This window comes from Puma concolor, chromosome E2 (assembly GCF_028749965.1).
Source record: "Puma concolor isolate L17-30 chromosome E2, mPumCon1.1.hap2, whole genome shotgun sequence".
Classification (NCBI taxonomy): domain Eukaryota; kingdom Metazoa; phylum Chordata; class Mammalia; order Carnivora; family Felidae; genus Puma; species Puma concolor.
In genome coordinates this window covers 20,362,696-20,385,804 of record NC_141681.1, presented here as the reverse complement: position 1 = coordinate 20,385,804, position 23,109 = coordinate 20,362,696, and the positions used below count along the sequence as shown (strand labels likewise).

At 50.2% G+C, this 23,109-nt stretch overlaps 1 protein-coding gene across 10 annotated transcripts in view; it reads right to left on the bottom strand.

Annotated features, from left to right (window-relative positions):
- Positions 1–2,170: 2,170 nt before the first annotated feature.
- Positions 2,171–23,109, bottom strand: part of TK2 (thymidine kinase 2) — a 34,347-nt gene continuing 13,408 nt past the window's right edge. For 9 of the 10 annotated variants that reach the window (XM_086689269.1, XM_086689267.1, XM_086689268.1 and 6 more), the window contains 5 exons: positions 21,674–21,747; positions 11,534–11,622; positions 10,852–10,931; positions 8,320–8,400; positions 2,171–7,166 (listed from right to left, as the gene is read on the bottom strand). In XM_086689269.1, coding sequence (XP_086545395.1) covers positions 7,068–7,166; positions 8,320–8,400; positions 10,852–10,931; positions 11,534–11,622; positions 21,674–21,747 — 423 coding nt within the window. In that variant the 3' untranslated portion in view covers positions 2,171–7,067. Of the gene's footprint in view, positions 7,167–7,850; positions 7,918–8,319; positions 8,401–10,851; positions 10,932–11,533; positions 11,623–21,673; positions 21,748–23,109 lie in introns of all 10 variants that reach the window. The other variant, XM_086689263.1, reaches the window with a different exon arrangement.

The following is a 23,109-nucleotide window of genomic DNA, read 5'->3' as shown; positions in this document are numbered from 1 at the left end:
GCTGCAGACTGCAGACTGCCGACTTCTTGCTGTGTCCCCACACGGTGGAAGAGGCACGGGAGCTCTGTGGGGTTCTTTTACAACAGCACTGAATCTATTCATGAGGTTCCATTCTCACGCCTAATCTCTTCCTCTTGAAGGTCCCCTCCTAATACCATGGCCTTAAGCATTAAGTTTTCAACATATGAATGGGGGGTGGGGGGACTACAAATATTCAGATCAGAGCATCTGCTTTTCTCTGAATGAATGTGAGTGTTTTTCACATGTTTAAGGGCCATTTTTATATCTTTTTTGTAAATCGTCTTTCACATCTTTTCCTCAGTTTTCTATTTGGTTTTTGGTCCTTTGTCCTTCAATGTTAAAGAATTCTTCATGGATATTTAGGAATATTAGCCCTTTGTTACATATGTTGCATTTTTCTCCCAGTTTGTTAACTGTCTTTTGGTTTTGTTCATGCTAGGTTTTATCACACAAGTTTTAAAATTTTTACTTAGCCAGAATGATTAACATTTGGTTGCCCCTGGATTTTGAATCATCATTAGGAAGCTTTCCCTACATCAAGGTTTTAGAGATGAATTCATCCACATTTTCTTCTGGTACTTGAATGGTTCCAATTTCTACATTTAGATCCCTAACCCCTTGGGAGTTTATATGGCATTAAAATACGGATCTTTTACCTTTTTCCAAATGGTGACCTTAGCCACCATTTTTGTTAAAAAGTCCATCTTTACCCCAATGATTTGAGATGGCATCTTTGTCACGTAAATTTCTATATGTACTTACGTCTATTTCTGGGCTATTTTATTTCACTCTTCTACTTATCTATTCATGCATCAGTTCCACACTGTTTTAATGATGCAGGTTTTACAGTATGTTTTACTGTCTAGTAAGGCTCGTTCTCCATCACAGTTTTTCTTTTTCCAGTGGTTTCCTGGTTATTCCTTAATGTTTGTGTTTCTATATAAAATTTAGAATAATGTGTATAATTCCACAAAATAGACCGTGGTGTTTCTACTGAGATTGTATTAAATTTGGAATTTAATTTAAGGGAGAACAGACATCTTTATGTTGAGTCCCCCTATCCAAGAATGGGATGTCTTCACATTTGTTCATCTTATTTGGTGTCTTTGAGGAGTGCTTTAGCATATTTCTTGTATGTTTTTGTATGTATCTTGTTAAATTTATTCCAAAGTATTTAATCTTCTTTGTTACCACTGTAAATGGGATTTTCACTACCGTTATAACCTGTTTATCATTTGTATATGCTAGTGTTGTATCCTGTTACTTCAGTAAAATTCTATAGTTGGTGTTGGTTTTATCACTGAGTCTTTGGTGTTAATTCTCTACCCCAACAGAAGGGAGTGCTGAGGCTGCAGGTGCCTTCCTGCCTTAGTGTGGGTTTTCTCAGGGATTATTTCAGGATGGGGGGTAGCTATGAGGAGCTAAACTACATGCTTCATGAGTGGAGGGAGGTGTCTGTCCTGGCCACCAGTGTGCACCTGTCAGCCAGCACAGGGCCTGGCATACGGCTGACGCAGGGGAAGTGCTGTCAAAAGACAGGGAGAGAATAGAGGCCTGCTGACAGACTGCCTGGGGACAGACTGCAAAGATGCTGAAATAATATTTCCCCCATAGCCCTGATAAACATTCCCCCCTCCAGGAAGGTGCAAGAGTGTCTGGTCTCCTCTCCAGCCAACTACAGAGACCTGGAAAGGGTTTGAAGGAGCAAGAACACCTGGGGTCTGGCACCGCTCCAGACTCTCTGTGTCCATCACTCATTTAACTCACCCCTTTGTAGTCTGGGCAGCCTCTCTCCTCGTGAGGGAGAAAACAGAATCCCAGTGTCCAAAGGAGGAAGAAACAGAACCAGAGAAGCAAGGTGACCTGTCCCAGGTCTTGCAGCCAATAACTGGGGAAACTGGGATCCCAGCCCATATTCTGACCCCAAAGCCCAAGTCCCATCCACAAAGCCAAGTGGATCCCAAAAGGTAAGATTCACTGAACACTTAACAACTGGTCACTGTTCATTTTCCTGGGCATTTCCTAAGATGAGCCTGGAGTTGCCAACATCTACCCATCCCTGGCTACAAATAAACCTGCTCTGTGCCTTAGGGAAAGGGTGAGTGAGAGGTCACCTGAACCCATGGGGAAAGAGGTCTGCCGGCAAATAAGCAAGAAAACCATTCGTTTATTGTGTAAGGAACTCCAGGGCCTTGCTGGTACAAGAAGCAGTGTCATTTCTCACGGCCTGAGGAGCAGTTATGTCTCTCCCAGCTCTCCCTCTCACGCCTAAGGATGCCAGGCGCAGACCCAGAGTCCCCACAAGAAACAGGAGCATTTATAAAAAGAAAAGAAAGGCCAGTTGGTTGCCCCATACTCTGCTATTCTAGAAAGGTCATGAGGCAGTTTACAGAGGTAAAGTCCCGAAGGTCAGCCTCAACCAGGCCTGTGACCTGTGCCTACTGAACAGATACATCAAGGTGGTCCCAATTAATTGGTGAGAGCGTGTGCCCATGCCGCTCTGACGGAAAGTGCCAGTCACTGCAGCTGCTGCCATTACTCGGCCAACGAACTGCATTCCAGTCAGTTTTCCAGGAAACATCAGATGAACTAACATTTATGGGACACTTACTGCCTACCAGGCCCTGGTCCAGACCCCTTCCATATGCGAGGTCAGTTATCCTCACAGCCCTGAGAAATGAGCAATGCTCCCATTTGATAGATATGATAACCAACACTCACAAGACATTCAACCACCACCAAGATGCCAAGTTTTCTTGGAACTCTGGGATGTCCAGTCCTAGAAACTTTAAACCCAGGGAGTTCCCTGGACTCATCATCCCCGGGAACGGTGTTAGAAAACAGTCACAGGCCCACCCCAGAACTGGATTCCACTCAATTGGAAACTCTGTGGGTGGACCTGGTAATCCATGTTTTAACATGCCCTCTGGGGATTCAGATGTACTGAACCTGGAGAACCAAGAGCTAGAGATTCCCAAAGGGCACAAAAGCCAAGAGTCATCAGCAGCTGCACACTCCTTAAAACAGTGCTTTTCCCAATGTGTGTTCCGAGGAACACTGGCACTTCTGGAGATTGTTAATGGATATCCCCCAAATGAGGGGTTCTACTGTCAATGAGTCTGAGAGTCCCTGGCTTAAATAAGGGTGAAAAGGTGTTTTTATCACAGGACTGCCTTAGTTTATCTATACTAATGTATCTTGTGCATCTGAGAGAAAATACCCAGGTGGTGCTTCCCAAATTTCCTGGACTACGGAACCCTCTTTTCTCAGAACACCTGTTACTCTCTCCTAGAACACCTGTGTTCCACGGACCCCAGCCTTGAAGAACAACAAGCCAAGAAATGCAGAAATTCGGGAAGAGAGCAGCAAAAGTGGATACCCACTCTGGATTCGGCAAGACTAGCTCTCTCTTAGCTTCTGTTTAATGACAGCCTTTGGCAAGCTCACTATCTTATGTAAACTAAAGGAACACAGAGTTCACTCCGCCTTCTTAGAGGAGCTGCGGGGTTGGGGTTATTAGGAAAAGAAAGCCCTGTGCCAGTGACCCTGGGGCTCTGGGTGAGTAATCCACCACAAAAGCCCAGAGGCACCAGGCGGGGTATTATTATTATTAGATTTCCAACAATGGAGGGCTGACATTTCCAAGAGCTCGTCAATTACTTTAATAACTGTAATTCTTCTGGGTGGAGAGGCCACAGGGATAAGTATTACTCATTCCACAGATATGTGAGCATTTGATGTGAGCGCCCCCATCCGGCCCCAGGGCACTAGGAAAACAAGATGGCACAGATTCAACAGCACCCAGGGGGTAGGTAGGTTCTGGAAACGCCTTCTACCTTTTCTCAGAGTTGTACACACTTCAATCCTTCCCCAGGTCTGATGGTGGGGGCCTGGGGGAGTCCCGGCTAAAGGTCTCCAACTGATATATCCCACAGGCAGGGACGGGTACACTTATCTAGGTAAGCAGCTCAGGTGGAAATGAAAGAGGACAGGAAGAGAAATGAAAGATGACATTCTTTCCCAGGAACCACGGTTTAGGGAGGGCCTCCTGAGAGCCAAGCTGTGGGAGTGCATTATACTGGTGGCCTCTGCCCTTTCCGGGCTACACCCAGCGCAGGAGGCGGGTTGAGCTGAGGACACTGTGGTCCCTGGCAGTGAGGGTGAGGTGATGTGAGGGCACAAAGGAGGGAGAGAGGGTGCCACAGCACTGACACCACATCTGTGGCCCAGCCTGTGGGTCCTGACTTCCTTCCTGTCTTTCCCCCACCTCTAAGGCCTCTAGAAAAATCCTGTTAGAACCTTCTGGCTTATCTTGCAAAGCCTTGCAAAGGTCCTCATCCACATGAGAATTAAAGTATGAATGGGGGACAGACAATATGTCCTGATGCCTTCATTAGCCAGCGTAGGAACTCTGGCACCATCTTGGACAGGGAAGTCCCTGGAGGAAGGAAGCCACAAACCAGGAAGTTGAGCTGGGAACAGAAAGCCAGAGAGAGCCCGGGATCCCATGGCCTCGGAACCACCATACCAGTCCTGGATCACCCACCTCTGCCCTTTTACGTGCAAGAGAAATACACTTCTATCTCATTTTTTTTTTTTTAATCACCAGGTACATGAACTATTTCTGAATGATTCTAATCATGCATTTTGCATATAAAATTAAAAATATGAAGTATAAATCAGAATTATTTCACTAAACATGCTGAGTACAAGAAGATGTATATGCTATTAAACATTTTTTTTTTTTTAATTACCAAGGGTCAAAGCCGCTGAGGTGGCTCTGGGGTATACTCATGCAATGCTCTACAGAACCCCACCTCAGGGTAAGAATGGGGCAACACCAATAAATCTGGAACGTCACTGCCCTGGCTTGCCCTGTCAGCAATTCAAGGAGCCAGCCCCTGCCATGCCCCTCCGAGCCATTCCTGGGAGTCCCTGAGGAGTGCCTCCCTCAGCTCTAAAAACTAGGTGTCGTGCCTACCGGGTGCCATCTGCCCTTTTCCTGCCCTGCTCCATGACTCCTGATGTCACCAGCCCTGCCTGCCACATGGGGAAGGCAAGCCTCATATATGCAAGCTGAGCACCAGCCATTTTGTGTGACATACGTAGGCTGGGAGATTTTTGCCACCTGCACTGGCCGCTGCAGGTACACGGCATCCTGTCCGTGGTGCCAGAGCAAGAGGATGGCGAGCTTTTTTGGACCCAAACCTCCCATGTTAGGAAAGATGGGGTTTAGAAAATGAAACCACATTATCCTACTGGCAAAAGGATGCTGCAGGGAGCTAAAATCACTGGCCTAGGAAGCACTCCAAAATTAACCTCAGGTTTTCAGTGAAGAATTTATTGGCTACTACAGAGCAAGATTTTATTTATTTTTTAAAATTACATTTCCCCCAAAACAGATGCTCAAATTAAGCTGTGGGGAAAATACTGGACTGTTCATCTACAAATTCCCAGAGACTTCCCTGGCCCGTCAAGATCCCCGGTAGCACAGGCTCTCGCCTCCCCTGGGCATCTAGTCAATCACTGACATTTGGGCTGAGAGGCTCATCCCCACGGGGCTGCCCCTCATCCTGCCCGCGTAGCCCAAGATTTGGTCCAGGAGTCACAGTCTTGCCCCCTTAGTGCTCCCTCTGGAACTGGACCACCAGAGCACCTGTAACCCACGCAGAGTCAGACAGCTGCACGCACAGGTGCCACACTCCCGCAGAGGCCGTGGCAAGGCCTTCCAACCTGCGTTTACACCAACCGCTGCTCAGGAGAGCTGAGGCCTGCTTCCCCAAAGCTCACAACTGGCCCCTCTCTGTGTCGACAACAATCTTCTGATCTCCACCCACCTCCAAAATATCAGGAATACCAGTGCTCCAAGAGCCTTTGCTTGCGAGCCCTGACCTTCTTGTCCAGACTGTCTCCTAAGAGAATGTTATTTCTCTCTACTTCCCACTGGACTCAAGAGGCAGCTATGGCTGTGATGTATTGTTACAGCTGAGAAGCTAAGATATATTCTGAACCAATAAAGATGAGTTCATGCTCTATGATCCAAGGTGTCCCCTTCATGGAAAAACATTTCAAAAAGACTTAAGGCCACTCAGGCCTCTCCCACAGCCCACAGACTCTCAGTAATTCCAAGGGCAAAGCTCCTCACACAGGCCATCACAAGGTAAGAGAGCCTCAGAAGCCAGGGCACTGGTGCCCCTTGCCCCAGCTTGGCACCGGGCAAACCACCCAGGCACCAAAAGCCATGTCCCTGACATGGAATTGGCAGCAGCTCAGGCAGGCCTTTGTCACCAAGGACACCAAGCACCGTGCAGAAGTCAAAGCACGATTCTCTCAAGGACACGGGAGTCCAGATGATGAGGTGGTAAATGCCGCAACAGCCTCATGCTGGGAAAGCACCGGACGCTGGGCTCAAGCCAAACACAGCACAATTTTGTGAAGGTCTAGGAATGCTGACTGTCCTCGAGAACTGCTCACATAATGAGAAAATGAGGATGCTGGCTCCACGCACTGCTGGCTCTCCCCACACAGACGTGAGATCTCTAGCAAGGGAAGACAGGCTCTCAGGATGAGAGGCAGAGAACGTTTCAGAGTCGCCAAAAGTCTGAATTGTGCCAACTCCACTGTCACTGGCTGTGTGACCCTGGGGAGTCCCTTGGCCTCGCTGAGCTTCAACTTCCTCCCTGGGATGTAAGGGCCACTACCCCACCCTCCTGGGTGGCGGGGAAGGGTTAGAGACTCCAAACCCAGCATGAGGTCAGGAGGCTCTTCCCTTAATCAGAGGGACCCAGCAGTGGGAAACCACCAGGAGAGGCACTGGGGGAATGCAAGGCTACGACCACCAAAGGGCATGACAAACCCACTGGTCCCATTTGTCATTTACCTGCAAGGACCAGAGACCCAGGATGAAGACACTGGCAAAGAGGAAGAGACCATCAGGAAAACAATGTGGCCAAATATAAAGCCCTCCCGAAAGTTGATTTTCCCAAATTGCTCCTAACAGCTAACTTGGCAGCAGTGGGCATTTTTCTGGCATGATCTTTCCTGTTCTATGAGCCATGTTTCTGATTCTCTGGAGTTAGTATGCGGTCCCGGTTTTGTTCAAAGAGTTCTAACATTTTCTTCCTGTCGTGGTCAGCCTCAATCACCTGGAAATTAAACACATGGATCACCGGGCTGCACTTGACCTCAACATCCTCCTCCCTTCACGATGAAGAGGGGGAGAGGTAGAGACAGGCAGGATGAAGCAGGAGAGGCAGAGAAGCCCAAGGTCACAGGCAGAGAAAATGGAAGCATAAAAGCAAAACAGCACCTGGTTCTAGGTCAATTCATATTCTCAACTGTGTTTTCACTTAAGAATCCACTACAGCTGTCCCTGTGGCCAGCCCACGAATGATGTTTTTTTTTCCCCATCATGTTATATTATCCAATCATGAGGGGGAAAAAATAGATTTTACTTCTTCAAAACTCCAGCACAGTAATATCTCACTTTTCGGCAACCTCGTGGCCTGCGAGCACCGTGAGTAGAAGTATTTGAGAAGCCCAAACAGATGTCCCTCAGGCCATGCACCAAAGTCTGTGTGCGGCCCTCCCTTGCATCCCACGCTGTGCACGCACTCCTGACAGTCTTAGCACCCATCTGCCTGCCTCAAGAAATTCAGCAGCAGCAAATCGGAAAACGAGGGGACAGGGAAGCAGGGAAACACGGACGGAGCGGAAACGGCGACACAGTTAGAAGTGGCGAGTGTCAGCAGGAGAAAAGGGGGCGGCTATACAAAGCCAACGCGGGAGCTCAAACACGTGAGTGGTGTGGGGCAAACAGTCCTACACACCTCAGCACCTCCTAAGGGCATCGCTGGGTAACAGCCCAGGACAGCAAGTGGTGCTCCTCCAGACGCCCTGGGTCACCAAGAAAGGGGGCAGTGAGGCTCTGCGCCTGCTATCCACTGAAGAAGGGATGGCTGCATCGCAAAGACCCAGCTCGAGTGCTTAAAGCCAAAACGCACGTCTAGAGGCTTCAGCCATCGGGGACACTCCTTCCCTGGTGAGGCTGGATAAGTGAGATGCTACTGTGGCCACCGGTGCAATGACACTGGGACAGGTCACCTTCTCTCAGGACTGTCCAACTAACTCTGAGACTCAGTCCAGAATGGGGACCGGGCCAGAGAAAGAGCCCTTTCCACCCTCCCTGCTTCCTCCTTCTCGATCCTCCAGCTATGAAGGAACTCGTACTTCCCCGGACTACAGAGTGGCTGACATTCCCTGGGTCACTCCTGCTTCTAGAAAAGAAGGGGAACTTACCAGAACAGGGGCTGCCACAGGGAAAAGGCCTCCTTTGAAGAGCCACTCCTCATAGAGGCGGTGAAGAGCATCCAAGTATTCCTGCCAGGAAACACACACACACAGACACACACAGACACAGGCTGTCAGGAGCAGGGAGGGGGACAAACCTCTCCACCAAGGGTCTTAGGCAGGGGGGGTGAATGTTGATGACCACAGGGCAGTGGCTTGGACAAAGGAGCCTACAACCGCTGACCTGGTCCAGGAGGACAGCAGTAAATGCAGCGGCTCCCTCTGCCAGCCAGCTCGGGCAGGGCAACAGTCAGAGGCTTCACTAGGGCCGTGGGCTCCACCCCTCCCTGCTCCACTGGTGCCTTACGCACACCCTCCCACCTCGCTTCTCACACTTCCTGCCACTTCTCCAGCAGCAGGGCCATCAGCTCCTTCATGGTGGAGCCCACAGCTGCCCCACAGCTGGACAGCCCAGCCCTGGGCAGCCTCTGACCCCTCCCCTCTGACCTTCCCTCCAAGAGGACGGTGACCTTCACTGGCCTAGGAATCCCATTCCTGCTGCTCCTACTCCCTAGATGACTTACAACCTGTGGACCCTCTAGACCATGAAGACCAACTTCATTTAAAAATTTTTTAATGTTTATTTATTTTTGACAGAGAGAGAGAGAGAGAGAGAGAGAGACAGAGCATGAGCAGGGGAGGGGCACAGAGAGAGGGAGACACAGAATCTGAAGCAGGCTCCAGGCTCTGAGCTGTCAGCACAGAGCCCGACACAGGGCTCGAACTCACAGACTGCAAGATCGTGACCTAAGCCCAAGTCGGACGCTCAACCGACTGAGCCACCCAGGCGCCCCATGAAGACCAACTTCAGAAAGCCCCACGAGGTGGAACCCAAGGGAAAAGAGGCCCGGACATGCCCCTAAGCCATTAGTGCCTCTGCACAGGCAGGACTGGACAGCACACACTTCCACACGCACAGGCCAAGGTGCTTTTGCTGCCCGTGACCACCTCCCCAAGCAGCAATTTACTGCCAGCCCGGAAGTTCTTAGAGAAACCGCACTGACACCTTTTCCATCCACCACTGAGTTCTTCCTTGGCAACAACAGGTTTGTCCTATAGGCCACGTCAGAAATGTTAGGATAATGGCTTGGCTAATGGCTTAGAGGGACTCCAGACTTGTCATTTCTTCAGAACATCTGTATCACTGCACAGAGTGGCCATGCCCTACCTTGGCATGGCCCAGCCCCACTCCACTGCACCCTTCACTCCTGTCTCTGGATTTCAAAGGAGCTGCCTAGAGAGAGGCCCATGCCTTCATGGCTGGAATCAACCTTTCTGGTGCCCAAGGAAAATAAGGCTAGGCAGGCCTCAGGAGCAGGACAGGTCTTCCAGGGCCCCAAGTCCAGCCCATCCTGAGCTCAGACCCCCATGACACCCCAGTAAATGCCTGCCAGCCTCTGTCTGTGTACCGCCAGAGGCATTCGTGTAGGGCATTCAGTTCAGTACTAACTGAGCAACTCCTAGGTGCCAAGTCCTGGGAAACATGCTGGGGATGCAAAGGGAATAAGATCTAATCTTAAAAAGCTCACAGTTTGATGATAGATGGGGAACAAACATACAGACAAATAGTTTCAGTATGCTTGTCCTTGGGCTGTGATCATAATACACCCAGAGGCTAGAGGAACACAATGGAGGGAAGGTCAGGGAAGGCCTCCTGGAGAAAATGACATCTGAGCTGAACTTGGAAGGCAAAAGAAACCACCATACAAAGGCACATTTATGTAACTACATGGTGAGTGTGTGTGTGTGTGTGTGTGTGTGTGTGTGTGTGTAGCCACAACTAGTCTCTATGGCCAGAGCATGAAAAGCAGGAAGTGGAGGGAGATAACACCAATCGGGCAGTGGGGACTTCAGCCTAGACAGCGGCAAGGCACTGAGGGCTTATGGCTGGGAGACTGCATGAATGGCATTCTATACTGGACACATCACCCAAGCAGCAATGTGGAGACCAGATTTTGGAGGGAACGTGCGGAGTGAAGGACCAGGACAAGGAGGGCAGTCCAATGGCTACAACAGTCCTGACTACAGTCCATGTGGCCCTGAGCCAGGACCCAGAAGGGCAAGATGCTGGGCAAGTCGTAGAGAAGGCCACCGCCAAGCCCAGCACTGCACTAAGCACTGGGGATGCAGTGCAGGTGGGAGGGCACGTTCTAGCGAGGACCCAGAGCTGGGCCCAGAGGCAGGTCACCTTCAGGAGGTGGACAGGACGAGACCTGGGGGCACCTGGACAGGGAGTGGAGAAGGGACGCCTCTGAGCACAGAGGGCACCAAGCAATGAGTCCCGAGCCACAGGAAGTGAGGTCGATCTGGACTCTGCACAGGGTCTCCAGCCACAGAGGAAGTCAGAGTTTACCCTCCTGCATGCTCAGTTCCCGTTTCTTCCTCTGTGACAACAGCACAGTGACCTCACAGAGGGAAGGGCCGGGCTGCGATGGACATGGTTTCCCGGTCATTTTGAAGCAGGTTAAAGAGGGCTCTTACCAGGGAAATGACTGTCTCCTCCTCCCTGCATCTCATCTGTAACCTCTGATAACAGGTCTCAGGGGTGGTCCGGAGATAAACTGAAATTAAAAAAAATCATACATGGTTCTAATTACTCTGGTCATGGCTTGGAAGTCAAAGCCGAGGGGAGGGGGAAGGAAGGTGTGTGGGCAAGACGTGGAGAGAAACATCCGCCAGCAGCTCTGAGCAGAAGACACAGACCACAGCCAGCTCACAGCCCAACCACTAACCAGCTGTGTGGCCTGACAGGCATCTTGACCCTCATCCCAACTTTAATTTTCCTTCCATGTCACCAGCCCCACAGGGTTGTTCTGAGGCTGAATGAGCTTCCATGCATACACAAAGCTTAGCACAGGGTCTGGCACAAAGGGTCTCAGTAAATGTCCAGATCCTGTCCCTCCTCCTTCTCATATAAACTAGAAAAAACAACATCAAATCACAATGGACCAGGGGAGAGCAGCTTGAGTAACAAAGCCCAGGGAGGGTGCTTCTATAGGAGGAACCAAAATGCCCCCAGATTCTGTCTGCCATTGGACAGAAGGCTGAATTGGTGTGGGAAAAGAATCACCAGTGGTTAGGGCCCCGCCCACCGTCCCTGCTGGTTGGTGGTCCAGCCAAGTGCGTCCTCACTGGGGGAGGAAGGTCGGGAGGGGCCTCTCACCTATCAAATCAATGGACACGTCGATGTTCCTCACAATCCAATCAAACCATTCTGCCAGAATCACATAGTCCACTTCAGGCATCTTCCCACTATAATGAGAGTTATTAGGGTTTTATTCATCAGAAGGACCTGTGGATGGCTTCCGTATAAAGGGCATGACCCAGGGCACAATGGTATACCGCGATCCATGTGATATTGGGCCCGAAACACCTCGGACCCTCCACCGCTGGGGGACAGCTTATGGTCTAATGCAGCAAGAGTCATGGAACTGTTCGATGGGAGAGCTCATTTGGGATCTGAACTACAGGCAGAGAAAGGGACTCTGAAGCCTGTCCCCAGAGAACAGGGATAGCACTCAGTTTGGAAGGTGGAGCAGCAAATCAATTCCACCTCTAGAAGTTTATTTCGTGGAAATAATCATGGATCTCCACCACAGCACCCCCTAAAACAATGAAAAGCGAAACCTTGGCCCATTGACAGAACAGCAAACCATGCAGTGACTGAAAGACAACATTGTAAAATAATACTTAATGACATGGAAAATGCTCACAATCGAATGTTCCATGAGAACAGCAGGACAAAAAACTGTATATAGTGTGACCCAACTGTATTTTCACAAGAATCCGTTCACATATTATGAAAAAAGACTGGGAAGAAAAACAGCAAAATGCATACAGTGCTTTTTTCTCTGAGCTGTGGGACCAGAGGGGACTTTGTTTTCTTTCTACCTTTCTGTATTTTCCAAAATCAGCAACATATTCGTTCTCAAATCAAGGGTTGGGTGGAGGGGAAATAACTACATATTTAAAATGTGAACTGAAAAAGGAAGGAAGGAAGGAAGAATTCAAGACAACAGTCTAAGCATCCACGAGGCCTGGCGTCTCTCCCCGGCTCCAGCGGGTTTCCCGCGCCCCAAGAGGAAACCAACGGGAAGAGACAGAGGAATGGCAGCTAGAGGACACAGGCCTGTCAAAGGCCAGGTGATCTGCCAAGGCCCAGGAGGGGAATTCTCCCTTGTAACACCCCACCTACCATCTTGGATCCACTCAGAACAGGGTCTGGAAGGACCGGCTACAGGAAAATGGTCGTGCCTGGGCCCCAGGGTGCACAGGGGGCTCCTCGTTGCCCATGAACGGTGGGGGCAAGAGAAGAGCCCAGTGGAAGGGCGGTCTAGAGCTGGCCCCCTGCCAGGTGCTGTGAATGGACTCCCACCTGATGGGGAAGAGGGATGCAGGGATGGGCATGGACAGAGATAAGAGCTCAGACAGTTGGAGGGGGGTGCTCTGGGGGACGAAGGGCACAAACGACAGGGCATGGCACAAACTGGACAGGGACACTGCCCCTAGTGCCTGAGACACCATGATATCCTCAGGGGAGAACAGCTAGCTGTGCCTGGGCCGAGCAGCAGGAAAGTGTACGGTGCCTGAGAGAACAGAGGGGGCAGAGGGGCAGCTGTCGGTGCCCTAGGTCTTCAGGCATCAGATCTCAGCCAGCAGACCTGATTAACATGCGAGGGCTCTTGGAATGAGTGGGTGGAGGAGGGTGGTTGGAAGAAGTCCCACAACACTGCAGAGAGGACCCGAGCCAATGCAATCCAGGAACTAAAGGTAATGACTTTGTGACCACAGGCTGGTATGGTGTGAGGACAGGCGGCTGTCTCTTCTCTTATGTCCTTATAGCCCATTATTGGGGTGCCTGGGTGGCTCAGTCGGTTAAGCATCCGACTTCAGCTTGGGTCATGATCTCACCACCTGTGAGTTCAAGCCCCACATCAGGCTCTGTGCTGACAGCTCAGAGCCTGGAGCCTGCTTCAGATTCTGTGTCTCCCTCTTCCTCTGCCCCTCCCCTGCTCATGCTCTGTCTCTCTCAAAATTAAGTAAACATTTAAAAAACAAATTAAACAAAAATGAACTACTGGGACCTCATCAAAATAAAAAGCTTTTGCACAGTGAAGGAAACAATCAGCAAAACTAAAAGGCAACCAATGGAATGGGAAAAGATATTTGCAAATGACATATCAGATAAAGAGTTGGTATCCAAAGTCTATAAAGAACTTATCAAACTCAACACCCAAAAAAACAAATAATCCAGGGAAGAAATGAGCAAAAGTCATGAGTAGACACTTCTCCAAAGAAGACATCCAGATGGCTAACCAACACATGAGAAAATGCTTAACATCACTCATCATCAGGGAAATACAAATCAAAACCACAATGAGATACCACCTCACACCTGTCAGAATGGCTAACGTTAACAACTCAGGCAACCACAGATGTTGGCGTGGATGTGGAGAAAGAGGATCTCTTTTGCACTGTTGGTGGGAATGCAAGCTGGTGCAGCCACTCTGGAAAACAGTATGGAGGTTCCTCAAAAAATTAAAAATAGAACTACCCTACGACCCAGCAATTGCACTACTAGGCATTTATCCAAGGGATACAGGTGTGCTGTTTCAAAGGGGAACATGCACCCCCATGTTTATAGCAGCACTGTCAACAATAGCCAAAGTATGGAAAGAGCCCAAATGTCCATCGATGGATGAATGGATAAAGAAGATGCGGTATATGTACCCAATGGAGTATTACTCGGCAATCAAAAAGAATGAAATCTTGCCATTTGCAACTATGTGGATGGGACTGGAGGGTATTATGCTAAGTGAAATTAGTCAGAGAAAGACAAAAATCATATGACTTCACTCACATGAGGACTTTAAGAGACAAAACAGATGAACATAAGGGACGGAAAGCAAAAATAATATCAAAACAGGGAGGGGGACAAAACAGAAGAGACTCATAAATATGGAGAACAAACTGAGGGTTACTGGAGGGGTTGTGGGAGGGGGGATGGGCTAAATGGGTAAGGGGCATTAAGGAATCTACTCCTGAAATCATTGTTGCACTATATACTAACTAGTTTGGACGTAAATTTGAAAAAACAAAAAATAAAAGTAAAAAATAAAATTAAAAATAAAAAACATTAAAAAAAAACTTAAAAAAAAAAAAAAGTAGCCCATTATTCAGGTCTGAGTGTTCCAGGGAAACCTGACCCCACCCCAAGCTTCTGGGGAGGCCCAGTTGGTCTAAGGGAAGTACTGTCCTCTCACAAGCTGCACCAATCAGTACAAGGCATCCCCTGGCCACACGGGCCCAGCCTGGGCCAGTGAGACATGAGGGAGGCCTGCAGGGGCTGATAGAAACCATGCTTTCTCACACTCAGAGGAAAGCCACTGGCAAGACACCTACTCTGGCTAGCAAGTGAGAAACCTGGTTCTGCCACAGCCATTTCGTCACCATGGAGGAATCATATTGAGGATATGAATGAGACACAAGAGTAGGAAAACAAAGCTGGAGCCACTGAATGAAACCAACCCTGCCTGCCATTAAGATAACCACTAATGACCTCATCCTTCAGGTTACTTGGAGCTGGGTTTCAGTTAGTCGCAGCTCAGAGTATCTGATTTCAGGAAACCAAACCACTCTCTCTTCATGTGTTTTCCTTCACTGGGAAACAAAGTTTCGTTGTCCAGAACAAAATTGACTCTGAGGGAATGAGGGTTTCCCGAAAGCAAGCTGCTAATCGGCCCCTCCCCTTCTCCACTAAAACACAGACCAAATAGCCTGAAGGCACAGAACAGACTAGCAACATAGGGCTGTGGACTAGTGAGCGGGGCCAGAGGCAGAACTGCCCAGTGCCTCCCAAGTCACTGATGCTTGCTGGACAGTCAGGTGTCATACTTTGCCCTGCAGAACTTCACATGTGTCTGCAAGGCTCAAGGCAGATTTTGCCAAATCCCAGAGCTGGGAAGATCCCGGAAGCTGGAACTGCTGAATTGAGTCACCATGCAGAACATATGCAGCACAGTGTTAACTGAAAAACCAGACCAACACTACCAGAAAAAAGGGTCAGGATGTGCATGGAAGGATGCAGAGACATGGGGATGGGGCTCACATCTGCGGGAGTCTCTGGAGCCTGCCTGAGAGCCACTATTCCCCTGGAAATCAGTTCCAGATAATCTCAGGATACTTCCTGAGGGGCACAGGGACCTCCTGGTCCCACCCCAACCCAGCCCAAACTGGCAGCTTCCTCCACAGACAGGACGAAGGATATCCCTTTCCAGCGCTCTCCTGGAGAGGTCCTCCGTGGGGGCAGCCTCCCTGCCAGCCGGGTTGGCAGGAAGACCTCCAGGAAACCCTTCCGAGATTGCTGGGAGCACTGTGCTAGGGGGTCCAGGACAACCTGTCACTGGCTACGCTGAGTGAGGAAACGGAGGCCTGGTTTCGGTGACTCTGAGGAATGTCAGACAGCAGGTGCTGCTTTATCCATATTCGCGGTTTTCCTCCTGGAAATTCTGCCTGGCTCCTCCTGTGTCTGCCTCTAGATTGGGGCACCCAGCACCACCAATAAGCCACCGTTTTAATTTTTTTTTTAATTTTTTAAAAAATGCTTACTTATTTTTGAAGGAGAGAGACAGATAGACAGAGCATGAGTGGGGCAGGGGCAGAGAGAAGCAGACACAGAATCCAAAGCAGGCTCCGGGTTCTGAGGTGTTAGCACAGAGCACGACGTGAGGCTCAAATTCACGAACTGCAAGATCATGACCTGAGCCAAAGTCAGACACTTAACCGACTAAGCCACTCAGGTGCCCCCAAGCCACTGCTTTTATTTCCACAGAACACACAGTGGGTGGCGCCTCTCTACGGAAAATTCAACCACCTGACTCCCCAACAGTGGAATGGGTGGAATGAGAGGATTTCGTGGTGCCGTCCCCTTACCCAGGGTGGCGAAACTGAGGTCTTGGATCCACACGAATCCTGCTGGCTGTTTTGCTTGGCACAGTTTGCTGCTATCTTCCTCCTGAGGCCCTCAGAGGCCCCAGTTTGCACAGCACAGGCTGGAACAGAAACCTCTCATTCATATGCCAGTCTCCCTGTATACATGATTGTCTCTTGTTTTCACAAGACCTTATATGATCAATTTTAGTCCCAAATTTGCAGATGAGGAAAACTGAGGCCCAGAGCAGTGAAACACACCTCAGTCTGAGCAGGAATTAAAGCCTGGCTCTCTGTGGCCCCAAAACTCACATGCTCTGCATTACATCACTTGCCCTTCCTGTCTGTCAAGTGAAGGGGCTGTTCTGGACACTCCTGTGTCTCTGTGGCCGCAGCTGGAGGAAAGGCACAGCTCTCAGGGTCAAGACCCAGGCCTAAGTCCCCCTTTGGACCAGAGCAGGGGAAGAGTCCCAGCCCCTAGGCCAGCTAGGAAGGTAGGAGGGTCTGCTTACTGTTCCAAATGCAGGGTCTTCATCAATGTCCCTGATCTGCAACCCCAGGCGAGTCAGCTGTCACTTCTCCAGTTGGGCCCCACTCAGTTCCCCTACTTCTGTTCTTCGAAAATGCCAACCAATCTAGTAAAACCTTGGCATTCAATTATTCAGCCCACAAGGTTTGGGCCACACAATTGCCTGTGTGGCCACTTTAGCTACATGAGTCCTTCTCACCACCTTCAGCTTTTCATTTCAGCGCGGTGCCCAGGCCTCACAAGTGCCTGGTCGTTAAGGAGGCTATGTAACTGGAATCTTCCTCTTCAGCAATTAACACCATGCTCTCACACCCCTAGCAGCATAATTGCACTCACATCCTGCCTGCCCCAAACTCGCTGCAATGGGGGGGGGGGGGGGCAGAAGAGGCAGGTCTCTCCCTAGGAGAGCTCCTTACTTGTTCAAGGTCCAAAAGGCAAGGATACCTTCAAGAAATTTTGCTTTGGGGGATGCAGAATGCCAGTGTGTGGCCTGGCGTACTCCCTTCCACCCAGCCCCCCTCCCCAAGGTTTCAATGGCTTTTAAGAAAGAGAAAAGGTTCAACCCCAACACCGAAGGGGCAGCAGCAACTTGTACCCGTCCCCATCAGTACACATCAGGAAGCTTTTTCCTGGAGCACCTGAGGATGGAGGGAGGCATGAGCTGAGCCAGGAGCTGACTCTCTACATGTGCCATGCTGGGGTTCCCAGTACCCAGCCGAACTCCCCACAGGTAGGAACTGAAACATCCTATTATAGGCAAGGGCAAAGGATCCAGCCAAACTCGGGTGTAGCACACATTTGGTTTAGGCTCAAAAGCACAGAAATCCGTATTTGTGGGGAGCAGAAAACTCTCAAAACATCTCCTTTCTCAGTAACACTTCACTGTGGCTGACCCACTACATCAAGGAAAGCTGGGGTTGGACAGAGAGCGACCGAGAAGAAAGCCCACATTCCACGCTACCTTGCTCTCATCACCTCGTTAGCTCCGGCTACAAACACTCCAATGTGCCCCCACACAGAAAACCTTTGGCCTATGGCTGCACCTGGCTGCACCTTTCCTGGCCCAGGAATAAACTTGGAGACCCTTAAAACAAAGAAAACACAACAAAACCCCCAACAACTAAAACTTGAAACAACAAATGTGAAATGGACAAACAGCAAGGAATGCAGGAAACAGGACCCCCAGCCCCTGCACTGAAGAACTTTCACCAGGGCGGACTGCCTGCACCCAAGAAAGCCTACAGGACTGGGCTCTTAGTCTCCTGACCCCAAGGAAGCCACAGAAACAAAACTCTCGAGGAAAAGGGCTGGGCACTAGAGCGGAGAGCTCTTTGCAGGCTGGCTGCAGGCTTCTTCTAAAGCCTTATGCCTCCAAGTGTGCTCCTCCCAGGATGGTGGCCACCTAGGGTGCTTGTTATAAATTCAGGTTCTCAGGCCCCACCCTGGACTCAGCAAAGCAGCATCTACATGTTAACAAGATGTACAGTGATCTCTGGGAGAAGCCCACTATAAGGCCTGGGTGGAAAGAGGCAGAGGCCTGACTCGCCTGAGTAGACTCCTCAGGGCCTCCAACCAGTCTGAAGCCTCTGGCCTTAAGGAGAAAAATCTCAATGTCTCCCACGGCTCCCTCATAATTGCTCCCCACACAGCAGGGCACAGGGCAGCTCCCCCTGCTCAGTCACCCGCCTGGTCAGGAAGGAGCATGGGTCTTCTGAGCCCATCTCAGTTCCTACTCTGCCAAACAGGGTCCCCAGTACCTAAACCAGGCAGTCCTCAGGGCTGCCCTGAGGACTCAAAGAGGAGTATGAAGAACCAGACAATAAATGTGGCTCCTGGCCTGCCCTTCAACCACTTGAGCAAACGCCCTCATTTCCAGGGAACACAGATAACCTGGTCCGGGTCATAGCTGAATCACCCGCACTGTGGAGGTCCTACTCAGACCCCCTCTCCTTGAGTTTCCCACCTCCAGAATCTGGGGACTCTAGGGTACGTGGCTGAGGGAGGAGGTACTCCAAACCACATGCTCAGTATGGTGTTTGTTACAGATACAAACAGAACACATTATAGAGCAGAATGCAAAATCCATATGAATTTTTAAGATAAAAGAGGGGACTTCAAAGCAACTTCCGGTTTGTTAGTGGGCTTCTTTGGGCTATATGGTCTGGGAGGGCAAGTGGGGAAGCAGCCACCTGTGTGAGCATTCCTTCGCCTCTGGGAGGCTTCAGTCAAAGGGTTTGAGGAGCACCACCTTCTCTGATTTCCCTGAAACTGAAGTGGCAGATGGCCTCACCCCCCCCCCCGCCCCCCGCAGGCTGCCACAGTGTTCCCAGCAGCCTCTGGAGTGCCCAATGCCATGTACCAACCAACAGGTTTTAGACTGAATCAAGTGATACCAGCAACCAGCCTTGAGGTTCCAACGAGGTCTTCAGGGGAACCCACGTTCTCTGAAGGCTGTATGAACTTGAAACAATTAGATCCCGAGAACAGAAACATGGACACAGTAAATTTCTCTTGTGGTTCACTGTCCCACCGAAATCCTAACCACAGATGCCAGGCATTCTGGGAGGGCCAGGGGAAGGATAAAAATGAAGCTAACAGGGCAGGAAAAGAGTTTTAAAAAACAAAACTAAAAGCTATGGTCTTTTCCTACATTACCCACAAAACAGCCAGGGCAAGGCCCACGTTTTCTGGACCTATGACCTCAACCACAGCCGCAGAGATTAGGAAATCAGAACCACCCATCAGAAGTGCTGGAATGAACAACTATGGGCATGAGTAACCAAAGCCCATGACATCAGCTAAAACCACCTGCTGGGACAGGCAGAGACAATGGCTCCTGGGGAAACTCACTAGGCCTCGGGCAGCCTGCAGGTAGGGGCTGGGGGTGTTAACTGGCAAATTTGGCAAAGATCAGGGTAAACAAGGACCTACATAAGAGGCACAAACCCTAAACTAGGCAACTGTTCCATAGGCTCTCTAGATGGACGACAGGAATTAGAGATAAGAAAGGCTCAGGGAGGTTTAGGAACTCGGCTGTGCGCACAAAGACAGCAAATTCCAGAGCCAGGATGGGATGCAGGTGCCCCGAACTCCACACCTCACTCTCTCCCCTGGGCCTCCGGTCATTCCATTCCAGGTTACCCACTTCAAAAAGAGCCACTGGCTGCCACACAGAAATGGCCAAGCTGACAACAATTACAAAACAGAGAGCCTCGTCAGGTGAAGTCCCACCCTGCTGCCCAGGGTCCATACGTCAGAGCAATAAACAAACACCAGCAGGGCTTCTCTATTCTTTCTCTTCTCTCCTCTGCCTGTCCTCCCTCTGGCTAAGGCACTGATGAGCAGGGAGCAAAGGAAAGTGTAGTGGACACCTGGGCTCCACTGAAACCCCAGGCAGCTGGGGGAGGATGGGGCTCTAGCATCAGGACCACTCCTGCTGGAAGGCTGGGGGACAAAGCCATAGTCATGACTTGCCCTGGCTGCTATCCTGACTCATGGCATGAGTCTAACGCTCGGAATGGATGGAAGCAGAAGCTGTTGTTTTGGGGGCCACACAGGCAGACGGGCACAATACACACCAGCTCGGGACCAACAGAGAAGCCTTTTTAGTGGTCCCCTCAAAGGAGAAGATGTGAAACAGCTGGGGCCAGAGCCTGGGAAATGTGCCAGGCAGGAGACCCAAGAATGGCTGCAAGTCCCACTGCCCAGCAAGAGCTCACGATATGGCCCAGGTGCTGGCCCCACACTGTGTGCATGCTAGGCAAGTATACCTGCCACAAGGCCCAAGGAGCTTATGGTCCAGCTGGCGGGGGTGGGCAGGGGAATCACAACAGACAACTGAACAAATAAACATAGACAAAGTTGAACCATGTGTAACTGCCATTTTGTGGGTCAAATTTGGTCAAAATTAATAATTTCATACAGTTCAACCTGATCAGAAGTTGTCTTACACATTATGAAGCCCAAGAGCAGTAATTAAAAATAAGAAAGAAGTCCGACCCATCCAGACAGGGTGGTTGGGGAGAGATGGGAGAGGTGACAGGACAGTTGCAGAGGAGAGGGACGGGGGAGCCAGCATGTAGAGCCAGCACACAGGCCAAAGCCTGCAGCCCATCTCCCTAAGATCCCTAAAATCAGCAGTAAACTGAGCACAGAAATCAGGAGGGTGCCAAGCCTCTGAGGCCTCAGCACTGTGGGCCACCAGAAGTCCCCTAACCATGTCTATATGACAGAGTCCACACCCATGAGGACAAAAGACGGTTTTGGGTGAAAGGGTAATAGCCTGACCACTCCATTGCCCTGGGTCTTCACTCTGCCCCATATCCTCCCACTCTGCCATGTGATCCACATGGGCCCTCCACAACTCTCAGACTGGGGTCAGCTGGCATGACCTGTTTTGGCCAATGGGGTGACAGCAAATCTGTAGTCAAGGACTGAAAAGTGCTCGTGCATTTCTGCTGGTGCCTCTGCTCTCCGCCATCACCATGAGAAGTGAATGTCCAGACTAGCTTGCTGGTCCCAGAAGGAGGATGAGAGGCACAAAGAGGAGAGATGAGTCACCCCAGTCACCCTGGCTGGAGCCGTCCTAGACCAGCCGACCCCCAGACATCACGGACAGCAGAGCCACCACCTGGCCAGCCACCCCAGATGACTGAGCAAAATCCACGCAGAAAGCTGTCTGCCACTGAGGCTTTGTGGTTGGTTGTTACACAGCAGGCCTATGGCAGTACATGCGAGAGACCGTACAGGAGGTACTCAATATCTGTCACGGGAGTAAACAAGTTCCAATTTCATTTCTAAAAAATTAAGGGTTTAATAATTTATCAACTGTGTAAACTACAGTACCTTCTATACAGGTTTTCTACAAAAACATATCTTGCGCTGTGAATCGACCGCTCCATCAATCGTACCGGTGATGTCTAAAAGAAAACAAAGTGATTCATTGACTCAGGTCAGGAGGGCTTGAAGGATGCTTGTTGCCCCCCCCCCCCCCCCCCCCCCGCCTACGGTCTGTGCTGAACACAAGAATAGAGAAGTTATGGGATGGTGAGGCAATCACCAGAGCAGAAATGTGGGTCTAACATGGGGCTCAGCTGTGCTCTCCCCCCCCCCCCCCCCGCCACGCCCCGAAGCTCTGGGTGGCCGCTGCAGCAATGCAGGGACAGAGGGCTCATCAGCAGCAGCCTCTTTCATAGGAGAGGTGAGGCTCAAATGGATTATCAGTTTGGGGAAATGCTAGAAAAACCACCAAGTGCTGCCCAGCAGAGTGCTGTCCAGTGGAAAGTGTGGTAATTATGGAACTAAATAGTGTGCATTTGCTTAATGTATGCCCGAGGTAAAGCCCCGAGAGGGCTGGAGTGTGTGTGACATGCTGGGGACTCTGCCATCAGTGACTGAGGGCCTGGCTTTCCGGAACCCCACAAAGATGTGAGACCTTTGTGCCTCTGCACAGGGCTGGCTGGGGATCACTGCAGACCTTTGCAAACCGGGAAGGACTGTGCCCAAGTGGGCAAACACTGCCTCACTCAGCCTGGCCCACAGCACCCACGGGACCTGGACTGGCAAATCAGAGGCATATTCAAAGCCGTAACCCAGGAATTTCCTGGGTGTTTATGTCCATCCATCTTCCTTTCCATTTTTTTCCATCCTCTCCTCATTTATGACCCTCTGCTACCCATATTTTGCTAGCACCCCACTCATCCAACTCTCCTTCCGTTCCTCCTTCCTTGTCTGTCTTTCTTCCTCTCCCATGGCAGACTTCCTTAAACGGAGAAACACACATATGTCCCCTTATAGTCACATATATTAGACACAATTTAGATTTGCGGTTGAGTGCCTGTTCAGGAAAAATAGGGTGAGTAAAGGGGGAAAAGTGCCAACCTCAGATGCTCTGACCTGTATCACTTAGGTATTTGGGGAGACAGAAACTCATACAGTTCTGCTCATATCTTTCCATCTTTAAAAGATACAGATTTGTGGAAGGATAGCTATAGTCACAACTGCCCAGCTCTGGATCAAACCACTCAGCTGAGTGGCTGTGTCAACATAACAGGCTATAGGGACCTCCCATCTCCTTCATGGACAGCATCCATGCTGGTCTTCCAGGTTGTGCTTACAATTTTGAACCACAGGTGCCGATCAGGCTCTCTTCAGTCAGCTCTCTTTTAAGAGACTCTGTCCCTATTCACATGCCAGCTAATAGAGGGGGTCTAAGCGGCATGTTTGTTCCCTGTGATCTGTGCCAACACCTGATTGGCCCACAGGTAGACACAGGGACCAAG